Genomic DNA, 26,093 nt, shown 5'->3' on the forward strand with positions numbered 1-26,093 from the left:
ATAAGTCGAGGACGGTCTGTGAATAACAGGAAGTCATAAATAAATCATAAATAAGCTGGGAGACCCTCCATGTCTTGGGGTGCAGCCGATGGAAATGCTGTTCAACGTAGAAAAGAGTAAAGTCCTGCACTTAGGCAAGAAAGACCAAAACGATACATACAGACTGGGTGAAACCAGGCTCAATAGCAGGAACTGGGAGGGGGATCTCGGAGTCTGAGTGGACAACCAGCTAAATAGGAGCCAGCCGTGTGCAGCAACAGTCAAAAAAGCTAATGCAATCCTAAATTGTATTAACAGAGGGATACAATCGAGATCAAGGGAAGTACTAATACCACTCTATAAAGCCTTAGTAAGACCACACCTAGAGTCCTGCATCCAGTTTTGGTCACCACACTATAAAAGAGATATTGAGACTCTAGAAAAAGTGCAGAGAAGAGCAACCAGGAGGATGAGGGGACTGGAGGCTAAAACATATGAAGAACGGTTGCAGGAACTGGGCCTGGCTAGTCTAAGGAAGAGAAGGACCAGGGGAGACAGGAGAGCATCTTCCAATATTTGAGGGGCTGCCCCAGAGAGGAGGAGGAAGGGGTCAAGCTATTTTCCAAAGCATCTTTGAAGGCCAGACAAGGAACAATGAATGGAAACTGGTCAAGGTGAGATTCAACCTGGAAATAAGGAGGAATTTTCCAATCAGCCTATAGAACAGAAGTTGCCCTCGGAAGTTGTGGGAGCTTCATCCCTGGAGGCTTTCAAGAAGAGACTGGCGGCCACCTGTCAGAAATGGTGTAGGGTCTCCTGCTTGGGCTGGGTGGGGGGGTTGGACTAGATGACCTACAAGGTCCCTTCCAACTCTGTTATATCTGTTATATGTGTTGTGTCTGTTTTACGGGAAGCAGCCCCCTCCCTCCCTCCCCTTTCCCCAACTGGGCAGCCATTCTCCCCAGCCCCCAAGCTCTGCAATCTCCTCACATCCTCCCCCCCGCCCCCCCCCGGCCCCCCGTGAGGTTCCCGCAGCCCCTCTTGGCCCTCATCCTTCTCCAGCCTTTTTTTCTTTGAGCCTTTCGAGAGAACCAAGGAATGAAGCTCCCCCATTGAAAGAACCCCCAAGAGGCGCTGGCTCATTAAAGCGGCTGCGCTTTTATGGGGCAGACTCTGGAGACAGGCGGCCTTTCATGCTCTGAATGGACACAGCGACGGGGAGGCGGCGGCGGGGGGTGTTTCCAAAGATTTAGAGACCCACCGGCTCTCCACTTTCCTGTCCAACCATGCCAGGTGTCAGAGGGGAAGGGGAGGGGCATGGCTGCCCCTCCCCCCAATACACGGTCCCCCAGATTCGCCATGGAGCTTCCCAGCCGTGAGCGTGTCCACCCATGCCCCCATCGGGCTCAGCTGATGGTCACTCACTCCTTCATATTCTTGCAGTGCAGGTTGCCACATGGAATTCCCTTTTAACAGACCTGACAGATTAACAGGGTTGGAAGGGACCTTGTAGGTCATCTAGTCCAACCCCCCGCCGCCCAAGCAGGAGACCCTACACCATGGCAGTCCAATCTTTTCTTGAAAGCCTCCAGAGATGAAGCTCCCACAACTTCTCAAGGCAACTTCTGTTCCATGAGTTGATGGTTCTCCCTGTCCGAAAATTCCTCCTTATTTCCAGGTTGAATCTCTCCTTGTTAAGTTTCCATCCTTTATTCCTTGTCTGGCCTTCAAAGGTGCTTTAGAAAATAGCTTGACCCCTTCCTCCTCTCTGGGGCAGCCCTTCAAATATTGGAAGATGCTCTCCTGTCTCCCCTGGTCCTTCTCTTTATTAGACCAGCCAGGCCCAGTTCCTGCAATTGTTCATCGTATATTTTACCTTCCAGTCCTCTCATTATCCTGGTTGCTCTTCTCTGCACTTTTTTGTAGAGCCTCAACATCTTTTTTATAGTGTGGTGACCAAAACTGGGTGCAGTACTCCAAGTGTGGCCTTACTAAGGCTTTATAGAGTGGTATTAGTACCTCCCTTGATCTTGATTGTATTCCTCTGTTAATGCAATTTAGGATTGCATTGGCTTTTTTGGCTACGGCTGCTGCACACGGCTGGCTCCTATTTAGCTGGTTGTCCACTAAGACTCCAAGATCCCCCTCCCAGTTCCTGCTACTGAGCCCGGTTTCACCCAGTCTAGATGGGTCCTTTGGGTTTTCTCAACCGCAAGAAGCAATGGATCAAAAGTATTCAATCCTATTTGGGGGGGCTGGACTAGAAGACCTCCAAGGGCCCTTCTCACTCTGTCCTTCTGTAATTCTCTTCCCTTGTCCTTTGAAAATCCACTCCGGAATGAAGATAGAAATTTATATCTTGGGGAAAATGCTGGGGTTTTTTCCCCTGCCAAAGGGGCTGGGATTGGAGGGAGTGAATGTGCCCTTCCGAACAAACAAGAAATCCCAGGCGGGGAAAAAAGCAGCCTGGAAAAATAGCTTAAAAAGAAAATGTACTTAATCCCAGGAGAGACCAGTGTAAGTGTGCGCGCGTGTGTGCGTGTGCACAACTGGGGTGGAGGGGAGAGATTAGTAAGAGGCCCAGCACTCCAAACTGGCTTGACTTTTTCTCGGAGCCCGTTTGAAAGATGCTTTCAAGCGGAAAGCGGATAATAATAGCCTCCTGGTTTAGGAATTCTTCTCTATTCCCCTAATAGCCTCCCCCCCCGGCTTTGTGGGGAGGGGAAAACCTTCAAATCCAGCCATTTCTCTTCTTCTGCTCCAGCGCTTCGACTTGTACTTTTTCCATCTTTTCCTTCGGAGGCCCAGCCAAAATACCAACCCAGAAAGCGAAGACCACACAACTTAAAAGGAATATTTCCGTAATTCTTGTCCCATTTTTCTCTCTGGCCAGCCTGAGAAAGCAGGCCGGGCCTGGATCCAGGACAGCCCACCCCCCACTTCCCATGCCGAGAGAATGTGCCTTCAGAGCCCCCCCCCCACCCCCCGTCCTCCCACAGAATATGCAGCCCTCTCCTTACGGCCACAGCGGGGGCCAGAAGTTGTTAAGTGAAGCGGACTTGATGTTTTCATCAGTTTCGATCACGCGACTGTGGAGATGCTCCGAAGGAGGTTTGGAAGCCAGTGGTCGTCGTCATTCTCATTAATCCGAACGGTCGCTAAACAAGGAATGCCTGTATTCTAGGGAAGGAAGAGCCGCTTTCGTTGCTGGTCACCCCGGCTCGGCCTCCCACATGCAGAGAGCCTCTCTAGCCAAATCTGGAGGGTTTCCTTGTGAGGTGGGGGGTCCCGGCTGCCCCCTCTTGGATGACCATCCCTGGATCCTATGGGACAGTCCACAGCCTTGGCTGCCTTATGCAACAGAGGCAGTTTCAGAATTAGAATCAGAATAGAGCCGGAAGGGACCTTGGAGGTCTTCTAGTCCAGCCCCCTGCTATACCATTCCAGATAAGTGACTGTCCACTCTCTTCTTAAAAGCCTCAATGGGGAGGGAGGGAGGGAGGGAGGGAGGAAGGAAGAAAGGAGGGAGGGAAGGAAGGAAGGAAGGAAGGAAGGAAGGAAGGAAGGAAGGAAGGAAGGAAGGAAGGAAGGAAGGACGGACGGACTGTGGGGTCCTTGGTGCTCTCTGAGCTTGGTTGTTTGAAGATGTTTCATAACCTAACAAGGTAACATCAGTGCTAGAAGGGAGGAGGGTTTTTGGGGGAGGAGGAAGGAAGGAAGGAAGGAAGGAAGGAAGGAAGGATAACAGAATAACAGCATAACACAACTGGAAGGGACCTTGGAGGTCTTCTAGTCCAGCCTTTTCCCGAGCAGGAGACCTTAGCCCATTTCTCTATACCAAGACTCTGCTTGGCTTGGCCCAATCTTGGTTGGTTCTAGGGCTGTGTGAATGCCCGGCCATCCACTCGCATGGTGGGAAGAGAACCGGGGGGAATTTCACCATTTTTTTTCTGGAGATTTGCCGAATTTCCCCCCCAGTTCCTAAGGAGAGGAAGCCGGAGGCCGTCGGGCCCTTTTTCACAGATTTTCCGCCTCCCTCCCAGCCGCCTGTGGAATCGCCGTCTAAATAAACACGGACGGCCCATTATGGGCTGGGGAGAAGGTTGTTTTTTTCCATGTCAAAACGATTCCAGACTTCTGGGTTCACCCCAAAAAAGAGAGATCGTTTTTCTGCCTGCTTGGGAGGAGCGGCGGAAAAAAAAACTATATCCAGGCTTACAGGGGATTTCGCCCGCCTATCGGTACCTGGGGAGGGCTTGGGAGGGGAGAAGCCCCCAGGCTGATCCGGGCTGAGGTTTGTGGGGTTCAGGAGAGGGCGGGCTTTGCAGAGCGGGGGGCTGCGATGGAGGAGGTGCAGGGCAGAACAAGCCAGGCCTCGGGGCCAGGCCAGAGCCAGCAAGTGGACGAGAGATTTCCACCCGCTGCCAACGTCTCTCTCGATGGAGCTTTCATTTGTTTTCCTGCAGCCGCCGTCCAGGGCCCCAGGGGCGCCACCCTGCTGCCCGGTTCCCTGCGCAGCGGGCACCGAATTGGCACCTGAGACACAGGGCAACACCTGCGGGGCCCAGGGGTCCATGCCAGGACCGTCCCAGGGGCCGAGCTCTTTGCGCGCTTGGAGGAAGTGGGGGGGGGATCCCTCCGCAGAGGACGGCGCAGGGCAAACCCGGGGCACCAAGAGTAGGCTGGGGGAGGCAAGGGGGCTCCATCAGAAGCCGCTTTCTGGAGGGGGGGGAACAAGGCCCCCTAAAACATCTGTGGCTCTGGGCAGAAATAGGTGGGCCTCAGAATAACTGCGCTGGAAGGGACCCTGGAGGTCTTCCAGTCCACCCCCCTGCCTGAGCAGGAGACCCGGTGGTGGCTAACCGTTTTGGCGCATCCACGGGCATCCCTGCCTGCGCCCCTGTGCATACGCAGCAGAGACCCAGAGGCCAGTTGGCCAGTGGGAGGCGCGCATGAGCGGCAGAGCTGAGCGTGGGCGAGGGCTCTGCGTGACCAGTCCAGACCAGTGGCTGTCCGGTCTCGTCTTAAAAGCCTCCAGTGACGGAGCAGCCACACCTTCCGAAGGCAATCTCTTCCACTCATTAGGTAACAGCATTACAGAGTTGGAGGGGACCTTGGAGGTCTTCTAGTCTAACCCCCTGCTCAAATAGGAGACCCTATAGCCAGGGGTGGGATTCAACCGGTGTTACTGCCGGTTCGTACTTAACATTTTGCTGCGCGCGCGCGTGTAATATAACGAAAGCTGTGCCTCCGGGACAGCTGATAAGCGCTGTGCACGGGTGCACAGAGCTTGTAAAAAGCCTTTTTTTCTACAGATTTTTCAGCCTCAGCTGTGCCACGCAGAGACCATCCAAACGGTCCCTGCTGTCCAGCCTGGGGAGTTTCCTGCCGCCTGCATTTCTGGCTTTGCGGGTTGTGTGAGCACACTTGGGTGGGTGGGGGGAATTCTGCCCTGCTGCAAATATGCCTGGGGGTCTTGAGGGGGAGGGAGGGGGAGGCTGGGCCTCAGATTTCAGGAGCTCAGATTGGGGGGCTGAAAAAGGAAGGAGGGACCGGTGAGTGTGGAGTCTCGTTTGGTTCATCTTTTGGGGCATTCTTTTGATCATCAAGGAGGGGAAACGAGTCTTGACCAACAGGCCAAAGGAATACCCCCCCATCGGCTAGAACCAGAGGTCATCGCTGGCTGAGGAATTCTGGGGGTTGAAGCCCACAAGTCTTAAAGTGGCCAAGTTTGGGGGTCCCTGTGCTAGGCCAAGAATTGGGGGGAGTGGAAATTGGGGGCAGAACTGGACCTCTGCCAGTGGCATCTGTCCAGTTTGCGGTTCTGTTTTATTTTATTTATTTTATTTGTATTAGATAACGGGTATAAGTATAAACATGATTACAAATCCGTGAAATGGATACGACTAACCGTGGACATTAGGACAAGGACGATGGGCATGGTGGTGCGCTTGTGCACGCCCCTTGCAGGCCTCTTCAGAAGGGGGCGAGGTCTACGATAGACAGTCTGAGGTTAAACTGTTTGGGGAAGAAACCACAGAGTCAGGTAGAGCAGGGGGTCTCCAACCTTGGCCCCTTTAAGACTTGTGGCCTCCAATTCCCAGAATTCCTCAGTTCCCAGAATCCCTCAGCCAGCTAAGCTGAGGGATTCTGGGAATTGGAGGCCACAAGTCTTAAAGTGGCCCAGGGGTTGGAGACCCCTGAGGTGGAACGTTCCAGGTATTGGCTGCTCTGTGGCTGAGGCCGTATTTCCTGCAATGGAGTTTGGAGCACTTTGCCTTTCTGGGTCTGAGTGTCAATGCCAGTCTTGGGGGGGTGGGGGGAGCACCTCCCCCACTTGTCGCTTGAAACCAGCCAGGCCCAAATGGGACACCTGCCCCGAGGCGGGAGGGGCGGCTCTGTTTCCGTTCCTGCCACCCGTTTCTCCCGGTGCCAAGGTTTGCCCAGCGGGAGCAGCTGTGGGAGTTTGGTGAAGTGTCACCAGCGAAGGATGTTTTGGTCAGCCAGCCCCTCGTCCCTTGGGCAGCCTGACCCTCCCGGATCTTTGGGGTGGATCTCTTTGCAGGGAGGGAGGGAGGGAAGGGAAGGGAAGGAAGGAAAGGGAAGGAAAGGGAGGGAGGAAGGAAGGAAGGAAGGAAGGAAGGAAGGAAGGAAGGAAAAAGGGGAAGGAAAAAGGGAAGGAGAAAGGAAGGAAAAAAGGGAAGGAAGAAAAGGAGAAAGGAAGGGAATGAGGAAGAAAGGAAAAAGAAAGAAAGAAAAAGAAAAGAAAAGAAAAGGAAGGAAGGAAATGGGATGGGAATGAGGAGGGAAGGAAGGAAGGAAGGAAGGAAGGAAGGAAGGAAGGAAGGGAATGGGATGGGAATAAGGAAGGAAAGAAAGGAAAGAAAGAGAGAGAAGGGAAGGAAGGGAATGAGGGAGGAAGGAAAAAGAAGAGAAGAGAAGGAAAGAAGGGAATGGGATAGGAATGACGAAGGAAGGAAGGAAAAAGAAGAGGAGGGAGGGAGGAGATGAATAGCAGAATAACAGGGTTGGAAAGGACCTTGGAGGTCTTCTAGTCCAACCCCCTGCTCTCTTCTATTCAATTATGGAGAACAGGTTGACCTCCTCTCTGTGGCAGCCAAAGGGGAAGAAAGGAAGGGAGGGAGGGAAGGAAGGAAGGAAGGAAGGAAGGAAGGTGGGAGGGAAGAAAGGAAGTAGGAAGGGAAGGAAGGAAGGAGGGAGGGAGGGAAGAAAGGAAGGAGGGGAGGGAGGAAGGAAGGAAGGAGGGAGGGAGGGAAGAAAGGAAGGAGGAAGGAAGGAAGGAAGGAAGGAGAGAGGGAGGGAGGGAGGGAAGAAAGGAAGAGGAAGGAAGGAAGGAAGGAAGGAAGGAAGGAAGGAAGGAAGGTGGGAGGGAAGAAAGGAAGTAGGAAGGGAAGGAAGGAAGGAGGGAGGGAGGGAAGAAAGGAAGGAGGAAGGAAGGAAGGAAGGAAGGAAGGAAGGAAGGAAGGAAGGAAGGAAGGAGAGAGGGAGGGAGGGAGGGAAGAAAGGAAGGAGGAAGGGAAGGAAGGAAGGAAGGAAGGAAGGAAGGAAGGAAGGAAGGTAGGTGGGAGGGAAGAAAGGAAGTAGGAAGGGAAGGAAGGAAGGAGGGAGGGAGGGAAGAAAGGAAGGAGGGAGGGAGGGAAGAAAGGAAGTAGGAAGGGAAGGAAGGAGGGAGGGAGGAAGGGAAGGAAGGAAGGAAGGAGGGAGGGAGGGAAGAAAGGAAGGAGGAAGGAAGGAAGGAAGGAGGGAGGAAGGAAGGAAGGAAGGAGGGAGGGAGGGAAGAAAGGAAGGAGGAAGGAAGGAAGGAAGGAAGGAGAGAGGGAGGGAGGGAGGGAAGAAAGGAAGGAGGAAGGAAGGAAGGAAGGAAGGAAGGAAGGTGGGAGGGAAGAAAGGAAGTAGGAAGGGAAGGAAGGAAGGAGGGAGGGAGGGAAGAAAGGAAGGAAGGAAGGAAGGAAGGAGAGAGGGTGGGAGGGAGGGAAGAAAGGAAGGAGGAAGGGAAGGAAGGAAGGAAGGAAGGAAGGAAGGAAGGAAGGGTCACCTGGTTTGGATCAGAGACCCCGACAGCATTCCCACTTGAGCCATCCGCCCCCTGATGTTGTTCTCCCCCCCCCGCTTTTTGGCCCCTCAGATGCTGAGCCGGACCGGCTGGGTGAGCCGAGGGCTGGTCCTTTTGGCCATGGTGCTCGCAACGGCCTCTGTCCCCACATCCGGAGAATGGGGAGAAGAAGGTGAGCCCCACATTCTACCAGGGCGGGGGGGGCGGGGGCACCACCCACCACCCTTCCGAAGGGGGAGGGAAGGTCCCTCAAGCAGTGGAGCCCCCAATCTCACGCCCTGGGCCTTTCCTTCCAGGGGTGACCTATGCCGAGCTGGGGAGAGACGTGGCCCTGACCTGCCCCGGAGGAGACCCAAAGTAGGTACCAGAGCAGACCCCGTCCTGGTCCCATCCTTGGTCCCGCCTTGTGCAGGGTCTGTCTAGCAGAGACCCCCAAGGGACCTGGCTGCCCACCCCAGTTCCCAAGGCAGCCTCTGGGCTGAGTCTGCCGTTAAGACCTGGAATGGAACGGAATGAGCTGGAAGGGAACCTTGGAGGACGTCTAGTCCAGCCCCCTGCTCAAGCAGGAGAACCTATATTATTTCAGGCAAATGGTTACCCAGCCTCTTCTTCAAAACCTCCAGTGGTGGAGCAACTTCTGGAGTCCAGCTGTTCCACGGGTTAATTGTCCTCACGGTCAAGAAATTTTCTCCTCAATTCCAGGTTGCTTCTCTCCTCGGTTAAGTCTCCATCCGTTGCTTCTTGTCCTGCCTTCGGGGGCTCTTTGGAGAAGAAGAGCTGGACTGCCTCTCCTTTGGGGCAGCCCCTCAACTACTGGAATCCTGCTGTCATTTCCCCGCTATTCTTCTTCCTTCCTTTAGACTAGCCAGACCCAAATCCTGCAGCCGTTCTTCATCCATTTTACTCTCCAGACCTTTGATGGAATGACACACACACACACACACACACACACACACACACACACACCATTACTCACCGTGGGACAGTTCAACAATTCAGTGTAATTCTTTAAAATAATTAGAAGTTTGTTTTGCGTTCCATCTCGTTCCCTCCTTTGACATCCTTTCCCGAGTGATTCTTTCCACCATTTCTTCCATATTGATGTGACCCTTTTCCCGTGGCACGTTGGCCGCAGCAAGTTGGCCGCAGCACATTGGCCGCAGCGGTTGGGTGGGGGCGAGCTGGTCAGGGCGAGTTGTCGTAGACCCCACCTGCCGACACCCCTCCGCTTCCTAAGAAGCCAGAAGTTCTGGAGAAGTTCTCTCTGACCTTGGTGGTTTGCTGGCAGATGTTTCATTACCAAACTGGGGGACGCCGTCAGTGCCAGGGAGGGGGGTGTTCCCTCCCTTGTTACAGGCGGCAGCAGCTGGTCCTGCCGGCTTTGGTGGCGTTGTGGTTTCTTCCTTGTCTAGTCCTTGATTATTGTTTTCTGCCTGGTCATTGGTCTGGTGCCAATGCCTGCTTCTCTGTCTGCCGGAAGGGACCAGCGCTGGCGTTTGGCTTTCCTTCCTAGATATATATATATATTAATTGTCTCTTTTGAAGGCGTGTCAGTGTGGACCTCTTGACAAACTCGTTTGGATTCAGGTACCTCTTGGCTTCTGGAGTTTAAGAGGGAGGTTTTTTTTTTTAACTTTTTAAACTGGTCTTAGCAATGCAGCCTTGATGTGGGTTGTCAGCGTTTTTGTGGCTTCTGGGCAAGAGTTTCTTCCAGGGGCCCCTTGAGGTTATCATCTCTTGTTTAGTCTGAGGTGAGCGTCCATGAGCTGCACCGTCGCTCGGCTCCTTCGCTGAGCTCTTTTCCCGTCCAACCGGGAAGCTTACCGGAGGTTTGGGTTTGACCCAGACGGAGATGCTGTCCCAGGTGTCCCTGCAGAAGGAGTACTGGCTCCCTCTGCGCAGGTTTGCCTAAGTGCCCATTTCCCTCATTTCACAGCTTTCTGGCACGTTTGATGCTCTCTGAGGTTGGAGGTTTATGGTAACCGAGTCTTTACCCAACTAGGTAACGTTATCAGTGCTAGAAGGGAGGGGGGTTTGCAGGGACGAGGAGGAGGAGAGGAGGAAGAAGAGGAGGAGAAAGAAAAGAAGGAAGAGGAGGGGGAAGAGGAGGAGGAGGAGGAAGAGGAAGAGGAAGAAAAGGAAGAGGAGGAGAAGGAAGAGAGAGAGGGATTGTGGAGGCCTTGTTGCTCTCTGAGTTTGTTCGTTTTCTTGCAGTTCGTTATGTGACTGGGGAACATCATCCGCTATGAGGGAATATGGGGCTTGGTCCCTATTTGGTAGGATTACCGTATTTCCCCATGTATAAGCACCCCCTTTGTATAAGCCACCCCCCCAATTTTTGGACTGTGAAGTTTTGAAAAAAATATTTTATTAGAGAAACAAGTTATGAAGAAAGAAAATTTACAAAGAAACAAAATTCGACGTCTAGATCTACAACTTCGGTCATGACGCGAAGCGGTAGCGGCGACGCTAGCAATCTACGCATCGGAACGAGAGTAGGAACGAAGCATTCAGGCCGATGCCTAGCGTATGCATTTCTATCGCGTACTCGCACTCGTAATCGTATCATCACGTACAATTTTTACAAAAAAGTATAGCATACTGCTGGAAAACCAGTTTATTCCTACTTTATTATTTTATGCATTTTTCACGTATAAAAAGTGTACCTGCTTTGTATATGCCACCCCCTACTTTTGGGCTTGAAAATTTTGGAAAAAAGGGGTGGCTTATACATGGGGAAATACGGTATAAGTTTCCTAGGCTCCCTCCAAAATGCTCTAGGATTCCCAGAAGCTCGGTATTCAGACCGATCAGCCATCATCTGACACATAAAGATAAACTACATTTACACATCATTCAAAAGAGACAATAAAAAGCTAAGAAGAAAACAGAAAAGCCAGACCACATCAGTCAACACCCAAGACAAGCAAGGATTAAGTCCAGACAAACAAGTCCAAAACAATGCCCAACATCAAAGAAAGTGTCGGGGAACAAAAACCCGCACACTCGCTCGTGCTGATGATGTGACCCCGTGGGGTCGTGAAAGGTCTGCAAGAAAACAGCCAGGCTCAAAGAGCACCCGAATCCAACCCTGAGCTACCAATATTCTCTTCGGTGTGGAAGGACCCCTTTCCATCCTCTGCCCCAGGCCCACAAGTTTTGAGCTCTTGCTGTTGTCCAAAAGTGTTGTTTCAAAAAAAGATGTCTGTCTTTTTTAAAGTATCCCTCAAAATTTTTAGTTTTATGCAAACCATTCGGGTGGGAAATAAACTTTAGATTGAGTTTCAGACATTTTAAGGCAGGGGTCCCCACAAACTTGGCAACTTTAAGACTTGTGGCCTTCAACTTTGCTGGCTGGAGAATTCTGGGAGTTGAAGGCCACAAGTCTTAAAGTTGCCAAGTTTGGAGACCTCTGTTTTAAGGTCATATATTTCAAATATAGAGGAATATTCCCCCATCTGTAGCAGCCTGGGTCATGCCCGATCTAGCAGGCCCTTCCATGCCTGTGGTGGGAAACCGGCTTTCCGCATAGGAAACCACAAAGGGAAACAGCCAGTCACTTTGCCCGTCTTCGCCCTGTTTTGTGGGCATTGACGCCGAAAGGACTTGTTTCTCCTGAACCTAACGGTCCTTTACTCCCACCTCTCCCACCCCCCAAAAGAAGTCTCCTTCTTAGCCCTCTGCCTTGCCAACTGGCACTTGCAAAGTGACAAACCCTTGGTTTAGAATCAGAATTCAACTGGGAGGGACCCTGGAGGCCTTCTAGTCTGACCCCCCGCCTAGGCAGGAAACCCTACGCCGTTTAGAATGGCTTTATTGTCACTCTGAACGTGCCCTCATCGGCCTGGATTAAAATGAAATTCCATTGCATAAATGTCCCAAAGGTGTTTTTTTTGTTTTTCCTGAAGGCATCTGGACTTTCCTAGAATGGAATAATAGAGTTGGAAGGGATATTGGAGGTCTTCTAGTCTGACCCCCTGCCTAGGCAGGAAACCCTACGCCGTTTAGAATGGCTTTATTGTCACTCTGAATGTGCCCTCATCGGCCTGGATTAAAATGAAATTCCATTGTATAAATGTCCCAAAGGTGTTTTTTTGTTGTTGTTTTTTCCTGGAGGAATCTGGACTTTCTTAGAATGGAATAATGGAAGGGACATTGGAGGTCTTCTAGTCCAGCCCCCCTCCGCCTAGGCAGGAAACCCTACACCGTTTAGAATGGCTTTATTGTCACTTTGAACGTGCCCTCATTGGCCTGGATTAAAATGAAATTCCATTGCATAAATGTCCCAAAGGTGCTTTTTTTGTTGTTTTTTCCTGGAGGAATCTGGACTTTCTTAGAATGGAATAATAGAGTTGGAAGGGATATCGGAGGTCTTCTAGTCTGATCCCCCGCCTAGGCAGGAAACCCTACACCACTTCAGACAAAGGGTTATCCAATTTCCTTCTTAAAAACTTCCAGTGTTGGGGCATTCACAACTTCTGGAGGAGGCAAGTTGTTCCACTGATTAATTAATTGTTCTGTCAGGAAATTTCTCCTTTGTTAGTTCTGAGGTTGCTTCTCTCCTTGATGAGTTTCCATCCGTTGCTTCTTGTCCTGCCTTTTGGTTCTTTGGAGAAGAGCTTGACTGCCTCTTCTTCGGGGCAGCCCCTCCGATATTGGAAGGCTGCCCTTACGTCTCCTCCCCCAGTCCTTCTTTCCATTAAACGAGACGTACCCGATTCCACCCACTGCTCTTCGTATGTTTTAGCCTTTCAGGCTCCCTAATCCTCTTTGTCTGCACTCATTTCCAGAGTCTCAACCTCTTTTTTGCCTCGTAGTCCAACCCCCTGCTTGAGGGGGAGATCCTATGTCATTCCAGACAAGTGGTTATCCAACCTCTTCTTCAAAACCTCCAGGGATGCAGCACCCAAAATGTCTGCAGGGAAGCCATTCCACGAGTCAATTGTCCTCACGGTCAAGAAATTGTCTCCTCAATTCTACATTGCTTCTCTCCTCGATGAAGTTTCCATCTGTTGCTTCTCTGCCTTCAGGTGCTTTGGAGAATAGGTGGACTGTGGACCCCGTTTTCTTTGGGGCAGCCCCTCAAATATTAGTCCGCTATCATGTCTCCCCTGGTCCTTCTTTTCATTAGAATAGACATATTCAATTCCTTGTGGCCATTCGTCGTATGTTTTATCCTCCAGCCCCCTCATCCTCCTGGTTGCTCTTCTCTGCCCTCTTTCCAGAGTCTCAGCCTCTTTTTTTTATATCATGGCCACCAAAACTGGATGCAGGATTCCAAGTGTGGCCTTCCCAAGTTCTCTTTCCTTAATTTCTTGAGTTCTGCAAAGTTTGCTCTTGAAGGCAGCCGCGGGGAAGGGCCTCAGCAGCGATGAATGGGGGAGGAGGAAGGGCAGAATTGGTAGCAGTTGGTGGGCCTCCTGTTCACAGGGGGCCAGTCAGTTGTGGCCACTGAGCAGCTGAGATTTAGACTGAATCTACACTACGTACACATGACCAATCAATCCGTCCGTCAAGGCAAAACTGACGCGTAGACCCAACTAGGTTACATGAGGTTAGGCGTTTTTTGAGAATGTGGGATGGGCGCCTGGTTTGCTCTCTGGAAGACCCCTCCCCAGGGGTGGGATTCGACCGGTTCTGACCAGTTCTATAGAAGAGGTTGTCACGATTCTGCGCATATGGGAGAACTGGCAAATTGTGCCCCTGGCTGGCCCCTCCCCTCCCTGCCCAGTCACTCCTTAAGGAGTTTCTTTCCCCCGTCCCAATGATCAGCTGTTCTGACGATCAGCTGTTCTGGGATCCCCCTCCCTGTCTCACTGCTTGGCCCAGGGGTGGGTGTTCAGAGATTTGCAGTGTTCATTCAGCGCCAGAAAAATGAACACAGGTGACTGAGGCTTCATTTAACACCTTTATAAACAGAATAAGTAGATTTTACAAACCAGCGGTAGATTTCTCCGCCGTGGAGGCAACTCAGACGGAAACATAAAAAATAAACACAGATGGCTGATGCTTCATTTAACACCTTTATAAACATAATAAGTAGATTTTACAAACCAGTTGTAGATTTCTCCAACGTGGAGACAACTCAGATAGAAACATCTTGCAAGTAACTTCAGCAGGCAAGCAAGCAAGCTAGTTTCATTTCCAATAAATAGACTCAGAGCTTCAACAGAGCTTCAGAGCTGCAGAGCTTAATATAGAGCCACCCCTATAGGCTACTTCTAGTTTCAGTTTCCAAACAGTCCTCATTGGCTGATTTAGTTGTGATGCCTATTCATTGGCTGACCTTGTGACCAAGCTCTGTTCCAGTTCATGAATGTACTCTGACATTACGCCCCTTCCTGATCCATTTTTTTTCCTTTCTGGGAGTAAAAACGCCACCCCTGGGGGGCTTCCCCGAGGCCCAGAAGGTCCCCAAATGGAGCGTGGGGGGGGTGCTGCAAAAAAATAATAATAATGCCACGCCCACCCAGGCACATGGCCACGCCCACCTAGCCACACCCACTCCCCCTGCCACTCCCCCTCCTGCCAGTGGCGGTCTTCCTCTGCCCCGCTCTGACAGCAGCCATTTTGTGTCCTCAGCTCCACGACCCGATGGCAGCGGCATGGAGGCTCCGGGCTGCCCTCGGACTCCAGGGTCCAGCAGGGCCAGCTGCTCTTGAGCCACGTGGACCCCTCCTCCGAAGGCACCTACAGCTGCCAGAACGGCGCTGGGCTTCCCCTGGGCTCCGTGGTGCTCCGGGTTGGCCGTAAGTCTGAGTCTCGCGTGGGAGGGAATGATATTTGCCTGGGGTGGGACCCCACTCCGCGCTTCTCCAGGGTTAAGGAAGCCTCTGCGTGGGGAACTCGAGGGGGGAGAGGTAGATACTCCTTGGCTTACAGCACTTCCTATATAGGGACCGTTTTTCACCCTTACGACCATGTGGCAGCATCCCCACGGACCAAAATCCAGAGGCTTAGCAATGGGCTCGTATTTATGACGGATGCATGGTCCTGGCATCCTGTAGTCCCCCTTTTGCGACCTTCGGACAAGCAGGGATGTTCAGTTTTGCACTGTAAATTCAGGGCCAGAAAAGTGAACGCAGGTGGCCGAGGCTTCGTTTAACTTCTTTATAAACACGTACAGTAAATTTTACAATACCAGTCGTAGATTTCTCCAACATGGAGCAAACTCAAACAAAAGCAGACATGTTACAGGTTCAGCAAGCAAGTCAGTTTCATCCTCCACAGACAGGCTCAGAGCTCACCCTCGCTGTGGAGCTGCGGAGCCAAATATATAGAGCCACACCTAGGCTACTTCCAGTTTCAGTTTCCAAACAGCCCTCATTCATTGGCTGACTTAGTTGCTATGCCTATTCATTGGCTGATCTTGTTACTGTGCTTTATTCCAGTCCGTGAATATACTTTGACAAAGGGCAATAGGGAAGGCAGGCTCACTTAACAACTAAACAATTGCAGTGATTCACTTAACAGCGGTGGCAAGAAAGGTAGAAAATGGGAGGGGGAGGGGCTCGCTTAATAACTGCCTCGCTTAACAACAGAAATTTGGAGCTCAAAATTAGGGTCCTAATTGGGGTGAGCCCCCTGCAGAACAAGAGAGGCCCTGACCTGGGGATCCTCCCCCTCCAATTGTTGCCCCTCCTTGCCCTCAGGACTCCCCGGGCCGCCCTCCGTCTCCTGCCGGGCTTCCAACTACGAGAACTTCACCTGCTTCTGGACTCCCAGCGTTGAGACTCACCTGCCCACCCGATACATCACCAGCTACCTGTAAGTCCAGGGAGATGCCCCCCCCCCCCTCACGCAGGTGACGGTTGAACCAAAGCGGCTTTTTCCTCAAGGCAACTGGACTTAATGGACAGAGTCGGAAGGGACCTTGGAGGTCATCTAGTCCAACCCCCTGCCCAAGCAGGAGACCGTTCTTCCATTCCAGACAAGTGGCTGTCCCGTCTCTTCTTGAAAACCTTCCAGGGATGGAGACACCCACAACTTCTGGTGGCAAGGAGTTCCACTGGGGAATTGTTCTAACTGTCAGGAAATTTCTCCTTCACCCCAGGTTGCTTCTCTCTTTCGTTAGTGGTTGTAAGTTGACCATCCGGTAGACTTAAGACCACTAGAAAGTCCAGAAAATTGTAAGTTGCCTTTTGGAAAAAGTCCCTTCAGGAAACCTACCTGTATATCCGGGAGTGGGTGCTGGGTTGTGTGGGAGTCAGAGGAGCTGACGAGGTTGGGAAGGGGGGGGGTGTCTACGGAGGAGAGGGGAAGACCTAGATCTATGGGGCCAGGAGCATGTTGGAGGGGGAGCTGGGGGGACAGAGGAGGAGGAGGGGTGGGGGAGAAGGAAGAAGAAGAAGAAGAAGAAGAAGAAGAAGAAGAAGAAGAAGAAGAAGAAGAAGAAGAAGAAGAAGAAGAAGAAGAAGAAGAAGAAGAAGAAGAAGAAGAAGAAGAAGAAGAAGAAGAAGAAGAAGAAGAAGAAGAAGAAGAAGAAGAAGAAGAGTTTTTGTCTCCTCCACCTCTTCCTTTACGGTCCTTCCGCTCTCCAGCTGAGGACCTTATAACAGAATAACAGAGAGTTGGAAGGGACCTTGTAGGTCATCTAGTCCACCACCACCCCCGCCCAAGCAGGAGATCCTACACCATTTCTGACAGATGACAGTCTTGTGTGGAGTGGAGCCATGATAAGCAAGGCTGGGGGCTAGGGTGGACACTTGAGGGGCGTGTGTGTGTGTGTGTGTGTGTGTGTTTACTCTTGAGAACATGCAGTTCCTCTGGGAAACATAATTGAATTAACTCTGTGTTTGCACACCTTATCCTTCGATATGGGGATTGGGTCTGTATAACTTTTTCCGGGGAGGGCGGGGTGTTGCTAATTTGAGTCGATGAACTGATTCTCAGACCGTTGCAGATTCTGTCAAACGGTTTTTAGGGAGGACGGAGCAGCGGTGAGATCCTACCTGTTTCCCCGGCCGGTTTGCTGATTGTGCGTTGCGCACCTAACGCAGCCGCGCCGCTTTCTCCACCCCAGCGGAGGCTCTTTGGGGCCAATCGGCTGAGTCTAGAAAGAAGAGAAAAGCAGAGGGGCCAATGGGAGGAGCGCCGACCCGGCGCTTTTCTCTTCTTTCTCCTCTCGGCTGATCGCTGGAGGCCTTTTTTTTACTACCGGTTGGGGTGAACCAGTCTGAACCGGGAGCATTTCACACACACCCCTGGGATGGAAGCAGTATAAAGAATCCGATATATTGGGATACAAAACTTCTCCCGGCGCTTATTGCCAGGCCAGGTATAATGCCACCGGTTTGGGGAAACGTCTTTCCCGGGTGGTTGACTCGCGGCTGGGGAGGATGGGAGTTCGCGTCATCATTTCTCCTCGGCCAAGAGCTTAGGGGAGGACGCCCACTTTCTCTTGCACCTGTGCCCGCAGGTCCCCGGTGAAGAGTGTGGGCCCGTGTGTCCAGGATCCCGGCCGCCCCCTCACCTGCACCGTCAGCAAGTCCGAGTACTGGAGCTTGTACCGTGTGAACGTGACGGAGGTGAACCCGCTGGGCTCCAGCTTCACCCTGCTGAACATCATTGCCCAAAGAATCAGTAAGGCTCACCCTTCATCTTCGTTTAGCGACCAGGTTGTTAAGTGAAGCTGTTGCTAAGTGAAACAACGCGAAATAATGAAAAGGAAATGTAATAACTATGAGTAGCAACATTATATTTGTACTAAATGTACAGTACCCAGGTATATGAGACTGTTCACGCATCGATATGTATAAGCAATATAACATAAAAAACTTGATATAAAAATAAATCTATATAAATATAAAAGCAAAATACCCATCATGCATCATCACAAAATCTCCAGGACCGTAAAGCCTACAAACTTGAAATTTCGCACGTATCTTCCTCTTGGTTCTAGGGGCTCACTGAGAAAGGATTTCTCAAAATGACGACCGTCAGAGCATTAGTATTTCCTATATTATTATTATTATTATTATTATTATTATTATTATTATTATTATTATTAACACGCTCTGATGCTAAGGAGTTCTACTCCCCCTCCCCACCTGGAAAGAAATCTCTTCCAAATGCAAAATAGAAGCAGAGGAGTGGAGTTTCACTTTCAGTTTCAGAGCACCAAGCAGCTTTAGTGCAGAACAGTTGAGCTAAGCTCCGCCCAGGCTCCTGGCTGTCTCCTTCTTGCTCACACAGCAAATACTCTTTCAGTTTCCAAGCAGCCCTCCACTCTCTCACACACTGACAGGACGCTAGCCAGACGAATACCGATGGATGCTGAGAGGCAGAAATTTTACCCTCTCATTTTCTTCCCCCAAAACTAAGCCCGACCACACAGTTTCCTAGTGAACCACGGGGATCATCTAGTGCATAAATATGAGCCCATTGCTACGTATCTGAATGTAGATCCCGTGAGCACAGGAAGGCTGCAACGTTCGTACGTTTGAAAAACAGTTGTAAATCACTTTTTCCAGGACCATTGTCACTTTGAACGGTCACTAAATGAACTATTGTAAGTTGGGGATTATCTGTATGTATGTAAGAGGAGTAAAACAGTATAAAAATACAGAATTATCAGCTACAGGTCGAGCTAAAACTAGGAAGGGTGGGGTGAGATGTGTTATTAAACTCAACCGCCCACCCCCACGTGAAGCGCCCTCCCTTGGAGCACCACGCCAGCTGGCAGAGTCTTGCAGGCGGTCAGGGGGGTTGGGGCTGACCTCACATTGGGGGGGGGAATGGGGACCCCCCCCAGCCAGAATACCCTTCCTCCTCTGCCAGATGTGGGGTGGGCCAGTGCCCCGAGAGCGAGGTGCATTTCAAGTATGTTTACCACCAGTTCGTTGGCTGTGGCTTGGTAGGTGCGCGCTTTGCGTGCACAACGCGCACTTTGCGCGGGCCCAGAGGCTCTGCGACTCGCCTCCTGCAATCCTGCCCTCTCCCGGTCACTTCCGCAGCAATCTGACAGGGACAATCTATTGTGCCATGCGAAGCAGACGCACTTCGTAAAGCGAAATATGAAAGCTAGTACAGGACCGGGAGAATGACCCCTCCCCGCCCAGTTCCCAGATAAACGGGGCTTGGGGCCGGATAATGGGGAAAGGCGTGGGAGGGGGCCTTGTTTGCTTCCCCCTTGGGGGGGGGTCTCAGCTGCCCCCTCCTCTCTGCCTCCCATCCAGCCAAGCCAGATCCACCAGAGCATGTCCGAGTGGAGCCGGTGCCCCAAGCGCCCCGGCGGCTGCGCGTCAGCTGGGAGTACCCCTCCTCTTGGCGCAAGGAGCTCTCCTTCCAGCTCCACTTCCGGCTGCGCTACCGGCCCGTCCTGCACGACTCCTGGTCAACGGTGAGTGGAGGGGGGTGCAGGGGTGGGGAGGGGGGGACTCCCTGCTTGCACATGGACCCATTTGGGGGAGGGGGGGCAGGTGGAGGGGCCGGTTGGTTCTGCCCGGACTCCCCCCTCCCATGTGAGCGGAGTCCAGAGGGTCAAGGGTCAACGGGGGGGGCGGCACTGATGGGGGCCGCCTCTTGGCTCTGCAGATAGAGACCAGCAACATGTCAGAGGAGATCACGGATGCCATCATGGGCCTAGAGCACACGGTGCAGGTGAGCGCCAAGGACTACCTGGATGCTGGCAGCTGGAGCGAGTGGAGCCCGGAAGTGCGAGCCTGGCCGGCTGCAGGTAAGAGCAGGGGAAAGGGCACCACCCGGAGAGAACGGGGGAGGGAGGGCGGGGCTAGTGGAACAGGGCTGGGGCGGGGGGCTTAAATCTTGGGCGGATGTTGAAACAGCAGAGACCCACAGGGGGTCCTTGACTTACGGTGACAATTCAGCCAAAAACTTCCTTTGCTAAGCGAGACAGTTGTTAAGTAAATTGTGGTCCGTTTTACGACCTTTCTGGCCCTGGTTCTTAAGTGAATCACTGCAGCTGTCAGGTTAGTCACATGGTTACTAAGTGAACCTGGCTTCCTCGTTCACTGTGCTTGTCAGAAGGTCACTAAAGGGGCATCATGCGAGCCTGCGATGCTGCGACCATCGTAAATGTGAGTCAGTAGCCAAGGGTCTGAATTTTAATCCCGTGAGGGGCTGGGGGCCGGGCTCCAGATCTGTGGGGCCACAGACCTAGGGATTCTGGGCCTGGGGTGATCCTTCCTCTGTGGGTGTTGGTTGGCCTTCTCAGTCTCTACACCAGGGCTGGACAACTGTGCCACTTTAGGACCTGAGGACTTCAACTCCCAGAATTCCTGAGCCAGCTGCGCTTCTAAAGTTACCATCAGGCATCCTGGGAGTTGAAGTCCACAAGTCCTCAAGTTACCACGGTTTCCAATTCTTGCTTTCCATGTAGCAGGTGGGTCAGGCAGTGGGGCGGACTGTGTCCCCCACCCCCATTGCATTTTCCCAAGCTGTCCAATTTGGGGTCTCTCCCTCCTGCAGGACAGGTCACTGAGCCCAGCCAGGCTTCTCCGGACACCATTGAACTGGACCCGCCAGCCGAAGAGCCCTCTCCGGTCCCCGACAATGAGCCAGTCGGTACGTGGGGGGCCCCCCGAAACCAAGGTCGGCATGGAGAGCCAGGCCAGGGTGCTGATGCTAGTAGTTCAGTCCCAGTGCCAGGGTTCCCAGGATTGCCCTAATTAAATCATGAGCCTCGAGACAAACTTCAATCCAAATGATTTATTAGGAGCAACATGTCTGGCACTAACCCTAGGAAGCCAACTCTGAGGCACGTAATTTACTATCACCTATGATCCTATTTCCTCCCTGGGGGTGTCATCAATCACATTCTCCAACGAAGGATTTCCATGGGCAGAAGATCCAGTAGCCTAGGCTACAGTCTCCACAGGATAAGTGTGGAATGTTCTTCTGGTCTTCATCTGCCTCACTGCTCCCTCTGGTCTCCCGCCGCTCCTTCTTACGGCAACTCAGAAACAGGCCCGGGATTGATGTACGAGTTGACACCCAGGATATTTTCTTCGAAGGATTAAGATCTGGTTGCGGGGGTGGGGGGGCTGCAGCCCCCTCTTGCTGGCCTGGTCTGGATTGGGGCCCCCACCCCACCACCTCTGCCCTCGACTAGTAAGGGACAGGGCAACCGCCGGCAGGTTCCCGCAGGGTGATGGACCTCTTGTCTTCTCCAGCAGGGCAGGGGGACTCCGTGGAGAAGGTCGCAACGCTGGTGTCGCTTGGGGTCTTCGCCTTCTTTGCCCTGGTGGCCCTGCTCCTCTTTGCCTTCCTGGTGTGGTAGGTGCGGGGTCCTGGAGGTGGGAGGGTCTGGGTTGGAGAGTCTGGGGCTTGGTCTGGTGGGACAAGCCAGCTAGGAGGACCTGGGGGGCGGGGGGGGGGAAGGTCACCAAACTGCTCAGAAAGTTAACAGCCGCTTCTCCCGGACTGGTGCAAGCCGGCTGAATCCCACCGCTGAGGAGGACCTCTCTGGACCTCGTTGGTCATCCGGGTGCTTTTCCCCCAAAGGCAAGTCGAGCTTCTTGGTTTTTTTCCCCTTGAAAACCTTTCGCTTCTCATCCGAGAAGCTTCTCCAGTTTTATTGCTGTTGAAATCAGTTCTGAAGAAGCTTCTTGGATGAGAAGCAAAACGTTTTCAAGGGAAATGCCAAGAAAGTCCAGTTGCCTTTTGGGAAAAACACCTTGGAGACTAGTATGATTTGATGGCTTATTGTACCCTGTGACTATCATTAAGTGTTGCACCTGGTGATTCTTGACTCTTGACGAAGGTCTCTTTTCTTTTTATGTGCACTGAGAGCATTTGCACCAAGACAAATTTCCTTGTGTGTCCAACCACACCTGGACAATAAAGTATTCTATTCTTTCTTTCCTTCTTTCTTTCTAGTTCTATCTATCTATCTATCTATCTATCTATCTATCTATCTATCTATCTATCTATCTATCTATCTATCTATCTATCTAATTTAATTGCTGATTGTACTCTATGACTATTATTAAATGTTGAACCTGGTGATTTCTTGATGAAAGTATCTTTTCTTTTTATGTACACTGAGAGCATTTGCACCAAGACAAATTCCTTGTGTGTCCAATCACACTTGGCCAATAAAGAATTCTATTCTATTTCTATTCTAATTTCTATTCTATTCTATTCTTATTCTATTCTATATTCTATTCTATTCTATTTTCTATCCTGTTCCATCCATCCCATTCTATTTACATTCTATTCCTATATCCTTCTATTCTAATTCTATTGTACCCTATGACTAACATTAAGTGTTGCACCTGATGATTCTTGACTCTTGACGAATGTACCTTTTCTTTTATGTACACTGAGAGCATTTGCACCAAGACAAATTCCTTGTGTGTCCAATCACACTTGGCCAATAAAGAATTCTATTCTATTTCTATTCTATTCTATTCTATTCTATTCTATTCTATTCTATTCCATTCCATTTCCATTCCATTCTTATTGTGCCCTATGACTATTATTAAGTGTTGTACCTGATGATTCTTGACTCTTGACGAAGGTCTCTTTTCCTTTATGTAAACTGGGAGCATTTGCACCAGGACAAATTCCTTGTGTGTCCAATCACACCTGGCCAATAAAAGAATTCTATTCTATTTCTATTCTAATTTCTATTCTATTCTAATTTCTATTCTATTCTATTCTTATTCTATTCTATATTCTATTCTATTTTCTATCCCATTCCATCCATCCCATCCCATTTACATTCTATTCCTATATCCTTCTATTCTATTCTGTTATACCCCATGACTATCATTAAGTGTTGTACCTGATGATTCTTGACTCTTAACGAATGCATCTTTTCTTTTACGTACACTGAGAGCATTTGCACCAAGACAAATTCCTTGTGTGTAAAAATCGCACTTGGCCAATCAAGAATTCGGTTCAGTCCAGTTGAAGGAACTTAGATGATGAGGGGGCTGGAGGCTAAAACATTTGAAGGACGGTTGCAGGAACTGGGCATGATAACAGCCCTCCAGTATCTGAGGGGCTGCCCCAAAGAAGAAGGAGGGGTCAAGCTCTTCTCCAAAACATCTGAAGGCCGGACAAGAAGCAACAGGTGGAAACTAATCAGGGAGAGATTCAACTTGGATCTAAGGAGGAATTATCCTCAGAGTGACCACAATCAGCCAGTGGAACCTCTAGAAGTTGTGGCTGCTCCAACACTGGAAGTTTTTAAGAGGGGGTGGGATATCCATATTGGTCTGAAATGGTGCAGGGTTTCCTGCCTAAGCAGGGGGCTGGACTAGAAGACCTCCGAGGCCCCCATTCCAAGTCTGGGATTCCCTATATTCTAACTTCTCCGTCTCTTCTCTCTTTCCATGGAAAGGATCCGGGCGAAGAAGCAGAGCAAAGAGGCGGACAAACACCAGGAACTGCTCGCAGGTGCCACCCACCTGAAGGCCTTGCCAAGTGAGTACAGCCCTGGCCCCCCCACCCCCTCAGTGGAGGGTGGGACCCCCTCAAGAAGGAGGCAGCTCAGGTCCCAGGGAGGGGGACAGTTGGGGCCCTGCTGGGGACAGGATCACGGAAGAGCAAGCCATTCGGGGCAAGACCCCAGCAGTGGGATCCTACCTACGTGCAAGGATTGCGCACACGCACACCGAATGCGCCAGTGCCGCTTTCCCCGCACCAGCTGAGGCCTGCAGCACCAAACAGTTGAGAGGATGAAAGAAAAATGCGGGTGAGGTGGGAGGGCCGGTCCTCAGTTTTCCTTTCTCCTCTCAGTTGATCCTCGGGAGCTTGTTTTACTACCGGTTTGTGCAAACCGGTCTGAACTGGTAGCATTCCCCCCCGACTGCAAGACACTCTAAGGCGCAAAGAGAAAACACCTCGGCCCTGATGGTGTTCCCTAGCTGGGTCATGAAACGTTTTGCAAGGCAACAATTAAGCTCCGAGAGCAGCAAAGTTCAACCCACCCCGATTCAACCCCGAGCTACAAAGATTCCCTTCTGTTGCTATCCAATCTGTGGTATCCAATCTTTTGGGGCGGCTCTTGATCCGTTGGAAGTCGTGTTTCGGCCTTCGGGGCTTGGAAGGTTTCCACGGCTCCCGACGGTTGTGGGGAATCGTCTTTAATCCCGTTAAGTTGGAAGGTCAGTTCCGGCCAGAGGTGACCGGAGAGGCCCTGCAGCTGCCCAGCCAAGCATTCAATGGGGCCCCCGATCCCTGAAGGGCCTCCCGGGGAGCCAGGTGTGCTGTGGGCGGAAGTGGCTCCAAGGTCCGCAGGGCAAAGCAAGTGGCTGCTTGAGCTGGAGGAGGAGGGGGAATTTGGGGGGGTCCGGCTGGTGACCTGCTGCCTGTCCTGGGAAAAATGCAAACAGGGCTTCTTCTTTCTTTCTCCCTCCCTCCCTCCCTCCCTCCCTCTCTTTCTCTCTCCCTCTCTCTCTGCAGAAGGCCAGATCTTGTAGCACAGTCCTGCCTCCGCTTGGCAGATCAGCCGCCCAGCCAGGGCACCACGGACCTCACCCACTGCAGCTGCTGTTGACTCTCCAGGGCACGTGACTTGGGCACCCTGCCCCCACCCCCACCCCCTCCCAGCCACCTCAGACCTGCGCTGCTTGTCTGCTGGAACTTGGCCTCGGGGCCCGGCCACCCCCCACCCTCTGCTGCCGGGGGATGCAGAGTTTGGACTCCTCGGGGCTCCTTGCGTGAAGGGAGAACCGGCTGGGAAAGGGGTGCTGTGGGCTGAGCCGAGCTCCTGGCACCCCCGTCTCTGCCGCGAAGCTGACGCTCAGCCGGCTGGAGGAAGCCGGCTCCTCGGGACGAGAGAGACCAGCCTGGCAGGAAACCTTCGCCAGCCTTCGGCCCACGGAGAGAAGGACAGGCTGGCAGAGCAGAGGCAGAGGCAGAGACCCCCCCATAGGCCAGCTGTGGGGCTCTGTGCGCGCGTGTGTGTGTGTATGTGTGTTTGTGTGCGGATACATCTGTGCTTGGTTTGATTCAGAGAATTAAATTTCAAATGTTGGTTTTTTTTTTAATGAATCTTGGGCAGTGCAAACCCTTCTTCCGCGGAGAATATGGCTGGGGTCCTTGGCTGGAGGGACCAGTGGTGGCATTCCAAGTTTTACTACTGGACGTTCTGTGGGCGTGGCAGGAGAAGGACGCTGTAAAATCTCCCGTCAAAGCTGGTATTTGCCGATGCTCTGAACTACCCCAAGTTTCCGCTACCGGTTCTCCAGAACTGGTCAGAACCTGCTGAATCCCACCTCTGGGACGGACTCCCTGGCTGGAGAGCTGAAGACCCCCCACCCCCGCCGCCTCTTAGGGCGCCCCCTGCCTGTGACAGCCAACAGCCAAGGAGGGAGGGACGTTGGCCTGTCCTGCAGAGGCAGAGGGAGAGGGCCGACCCTGGCTGCTCGAGGGGACTCTCAGCCCTGAAGGAGCCCTGGCCCCTGGCATGCAGGAAGGGGGGGGTGGCACCTTTCCGGGCACCCGGCTTGCTTTCCCCGCGAAGGAGACCAAAGGCAGACGACTGGAGTTGCGGGGAGCAAAGGGGTGCTTGGGTCTCCTTGCAAAGCAGCACCGGAAAACCCAGGTCCTGACTCCGGCCAGGCGCCGCTTCGGAGGCGGCCCTGGGTGGGTGATCAGTAGGCAGCCTCGTTTCTTTGAGCCTCATCCGAGCAGCCAGAAGCCGGGATGGGGTCGCCGCAGGCTGCTTTGTGGGTTCGCCCCTGGGTGTCGCGGCCCCCAAACCTTCAGGGAATGAGACCCCCAAAGGTGGAGGGAGATCACGCAGGACTCGATGGGGAGAGGAAGAGGGGGAAAGGGGGGGGCTCCCCCTCTCTTCCCTGGATCCCTGCCTCAGCGCCCCCAGCCCCGAGGGGGAGCAAGGCAGCTGCCCTGAGTTCGAGAGAGGCTGGGCTGGAGACCATCCCAGCTGGAGGCCCAGGCAGGTTGCAAGAAAGGCTAGTATGGCTGTGTACTTAAGACCTGGCTAAAGAGGCTAGCATCCTAGGGCTGGAAGAGGGGGGGGGTGTCCTTGGAGGTCATCCAGTCCAACCCCTTGCTCAGGACTGGAGTCCTGACACCATCCCAAGTCAAGGCAGTTCTCCAACCT

At 52.2% G+C, this 26,093-nt stretch overlaps 1 protein-coding gene across 14 annotated transcripts in view; it reads left to right on the forward strand.

Annotated features, from left to right (window-relative positions):
• IL11RA (interleukin 11 receptor subunit alpha) overlaps positions 1–25,002 on the forward strand; it is a 103,804-nt gene extending 78,802 nt beyond the window's left edge. For 8 of the 14 annotated variants that reach the window (XM_087927602.1, XM_087927606.1, XM_087927600.1 and 5 more), the window contains 11 exons: positions 8,126–8,225; positions 8,350–8,410; positions 14,636–14,802; positions 15,706–15,820; positions 17,472–17,635; positions 19,231–19,394; positions 19,589–19,730; positions 20,483–20,578; positions 21,187–21,289; positions 23,364–23,446; positions 24,428–25,002. In XM_087927602.1, the coding sequence (XP_087783728.1) occupies positions 8,126–8,225; positions 8,350–8,410; positions 14,636–14,802; positions 15,706–15,820; positions 17,472–17,635; positions 19,231–19,394; positions 19,589–19,730; positions 20,483–20,578; positions 21,187–21,289; positions 23,364–23,446; positions 24,428–24,444 (1,212 nt within the window). In that variant the 3' untranslated portion in view covers positions 24,445–25,002. Of the gene's footprint in view, positions 1–8,125; positions 8,226–8,349; positions 8,411–8,676; positions 8,772–14,635; positions 14,803–15,705; positions 15,821–17,471; positions 17,636–19,230; positions 19,395–19,588; positions 19,731–20,482; positions 20,579–21,186; positions 21,290–23,363; positions 23,447–24,427 lie in introns of all 14 variants that reach the window. The other 6 variants (XM_087927601.1, XM_087927609.1, XM_087927610.1 and 3 more) reach the window with 2 other exon arrangements.
• The last annotated feature ends 1,091 nt before the right edge of the window (positions 25,003–26,093 follow it).

Source organism: Pseudonaja textilis, chromosome 2, assembly GCF_049901715.1.
Source record: "Pseudonaja textilis isolate UNSWEBS1 chromosome 2, rPseTex1.2, whole genome shotgun sequence".
Taxonomy (NCBI): Eukaryota; Metazoa; Chordata; class Lepidosauria; order Squamata; family Elapidae; genus Pseudonaja; species Pseudonaja textilis.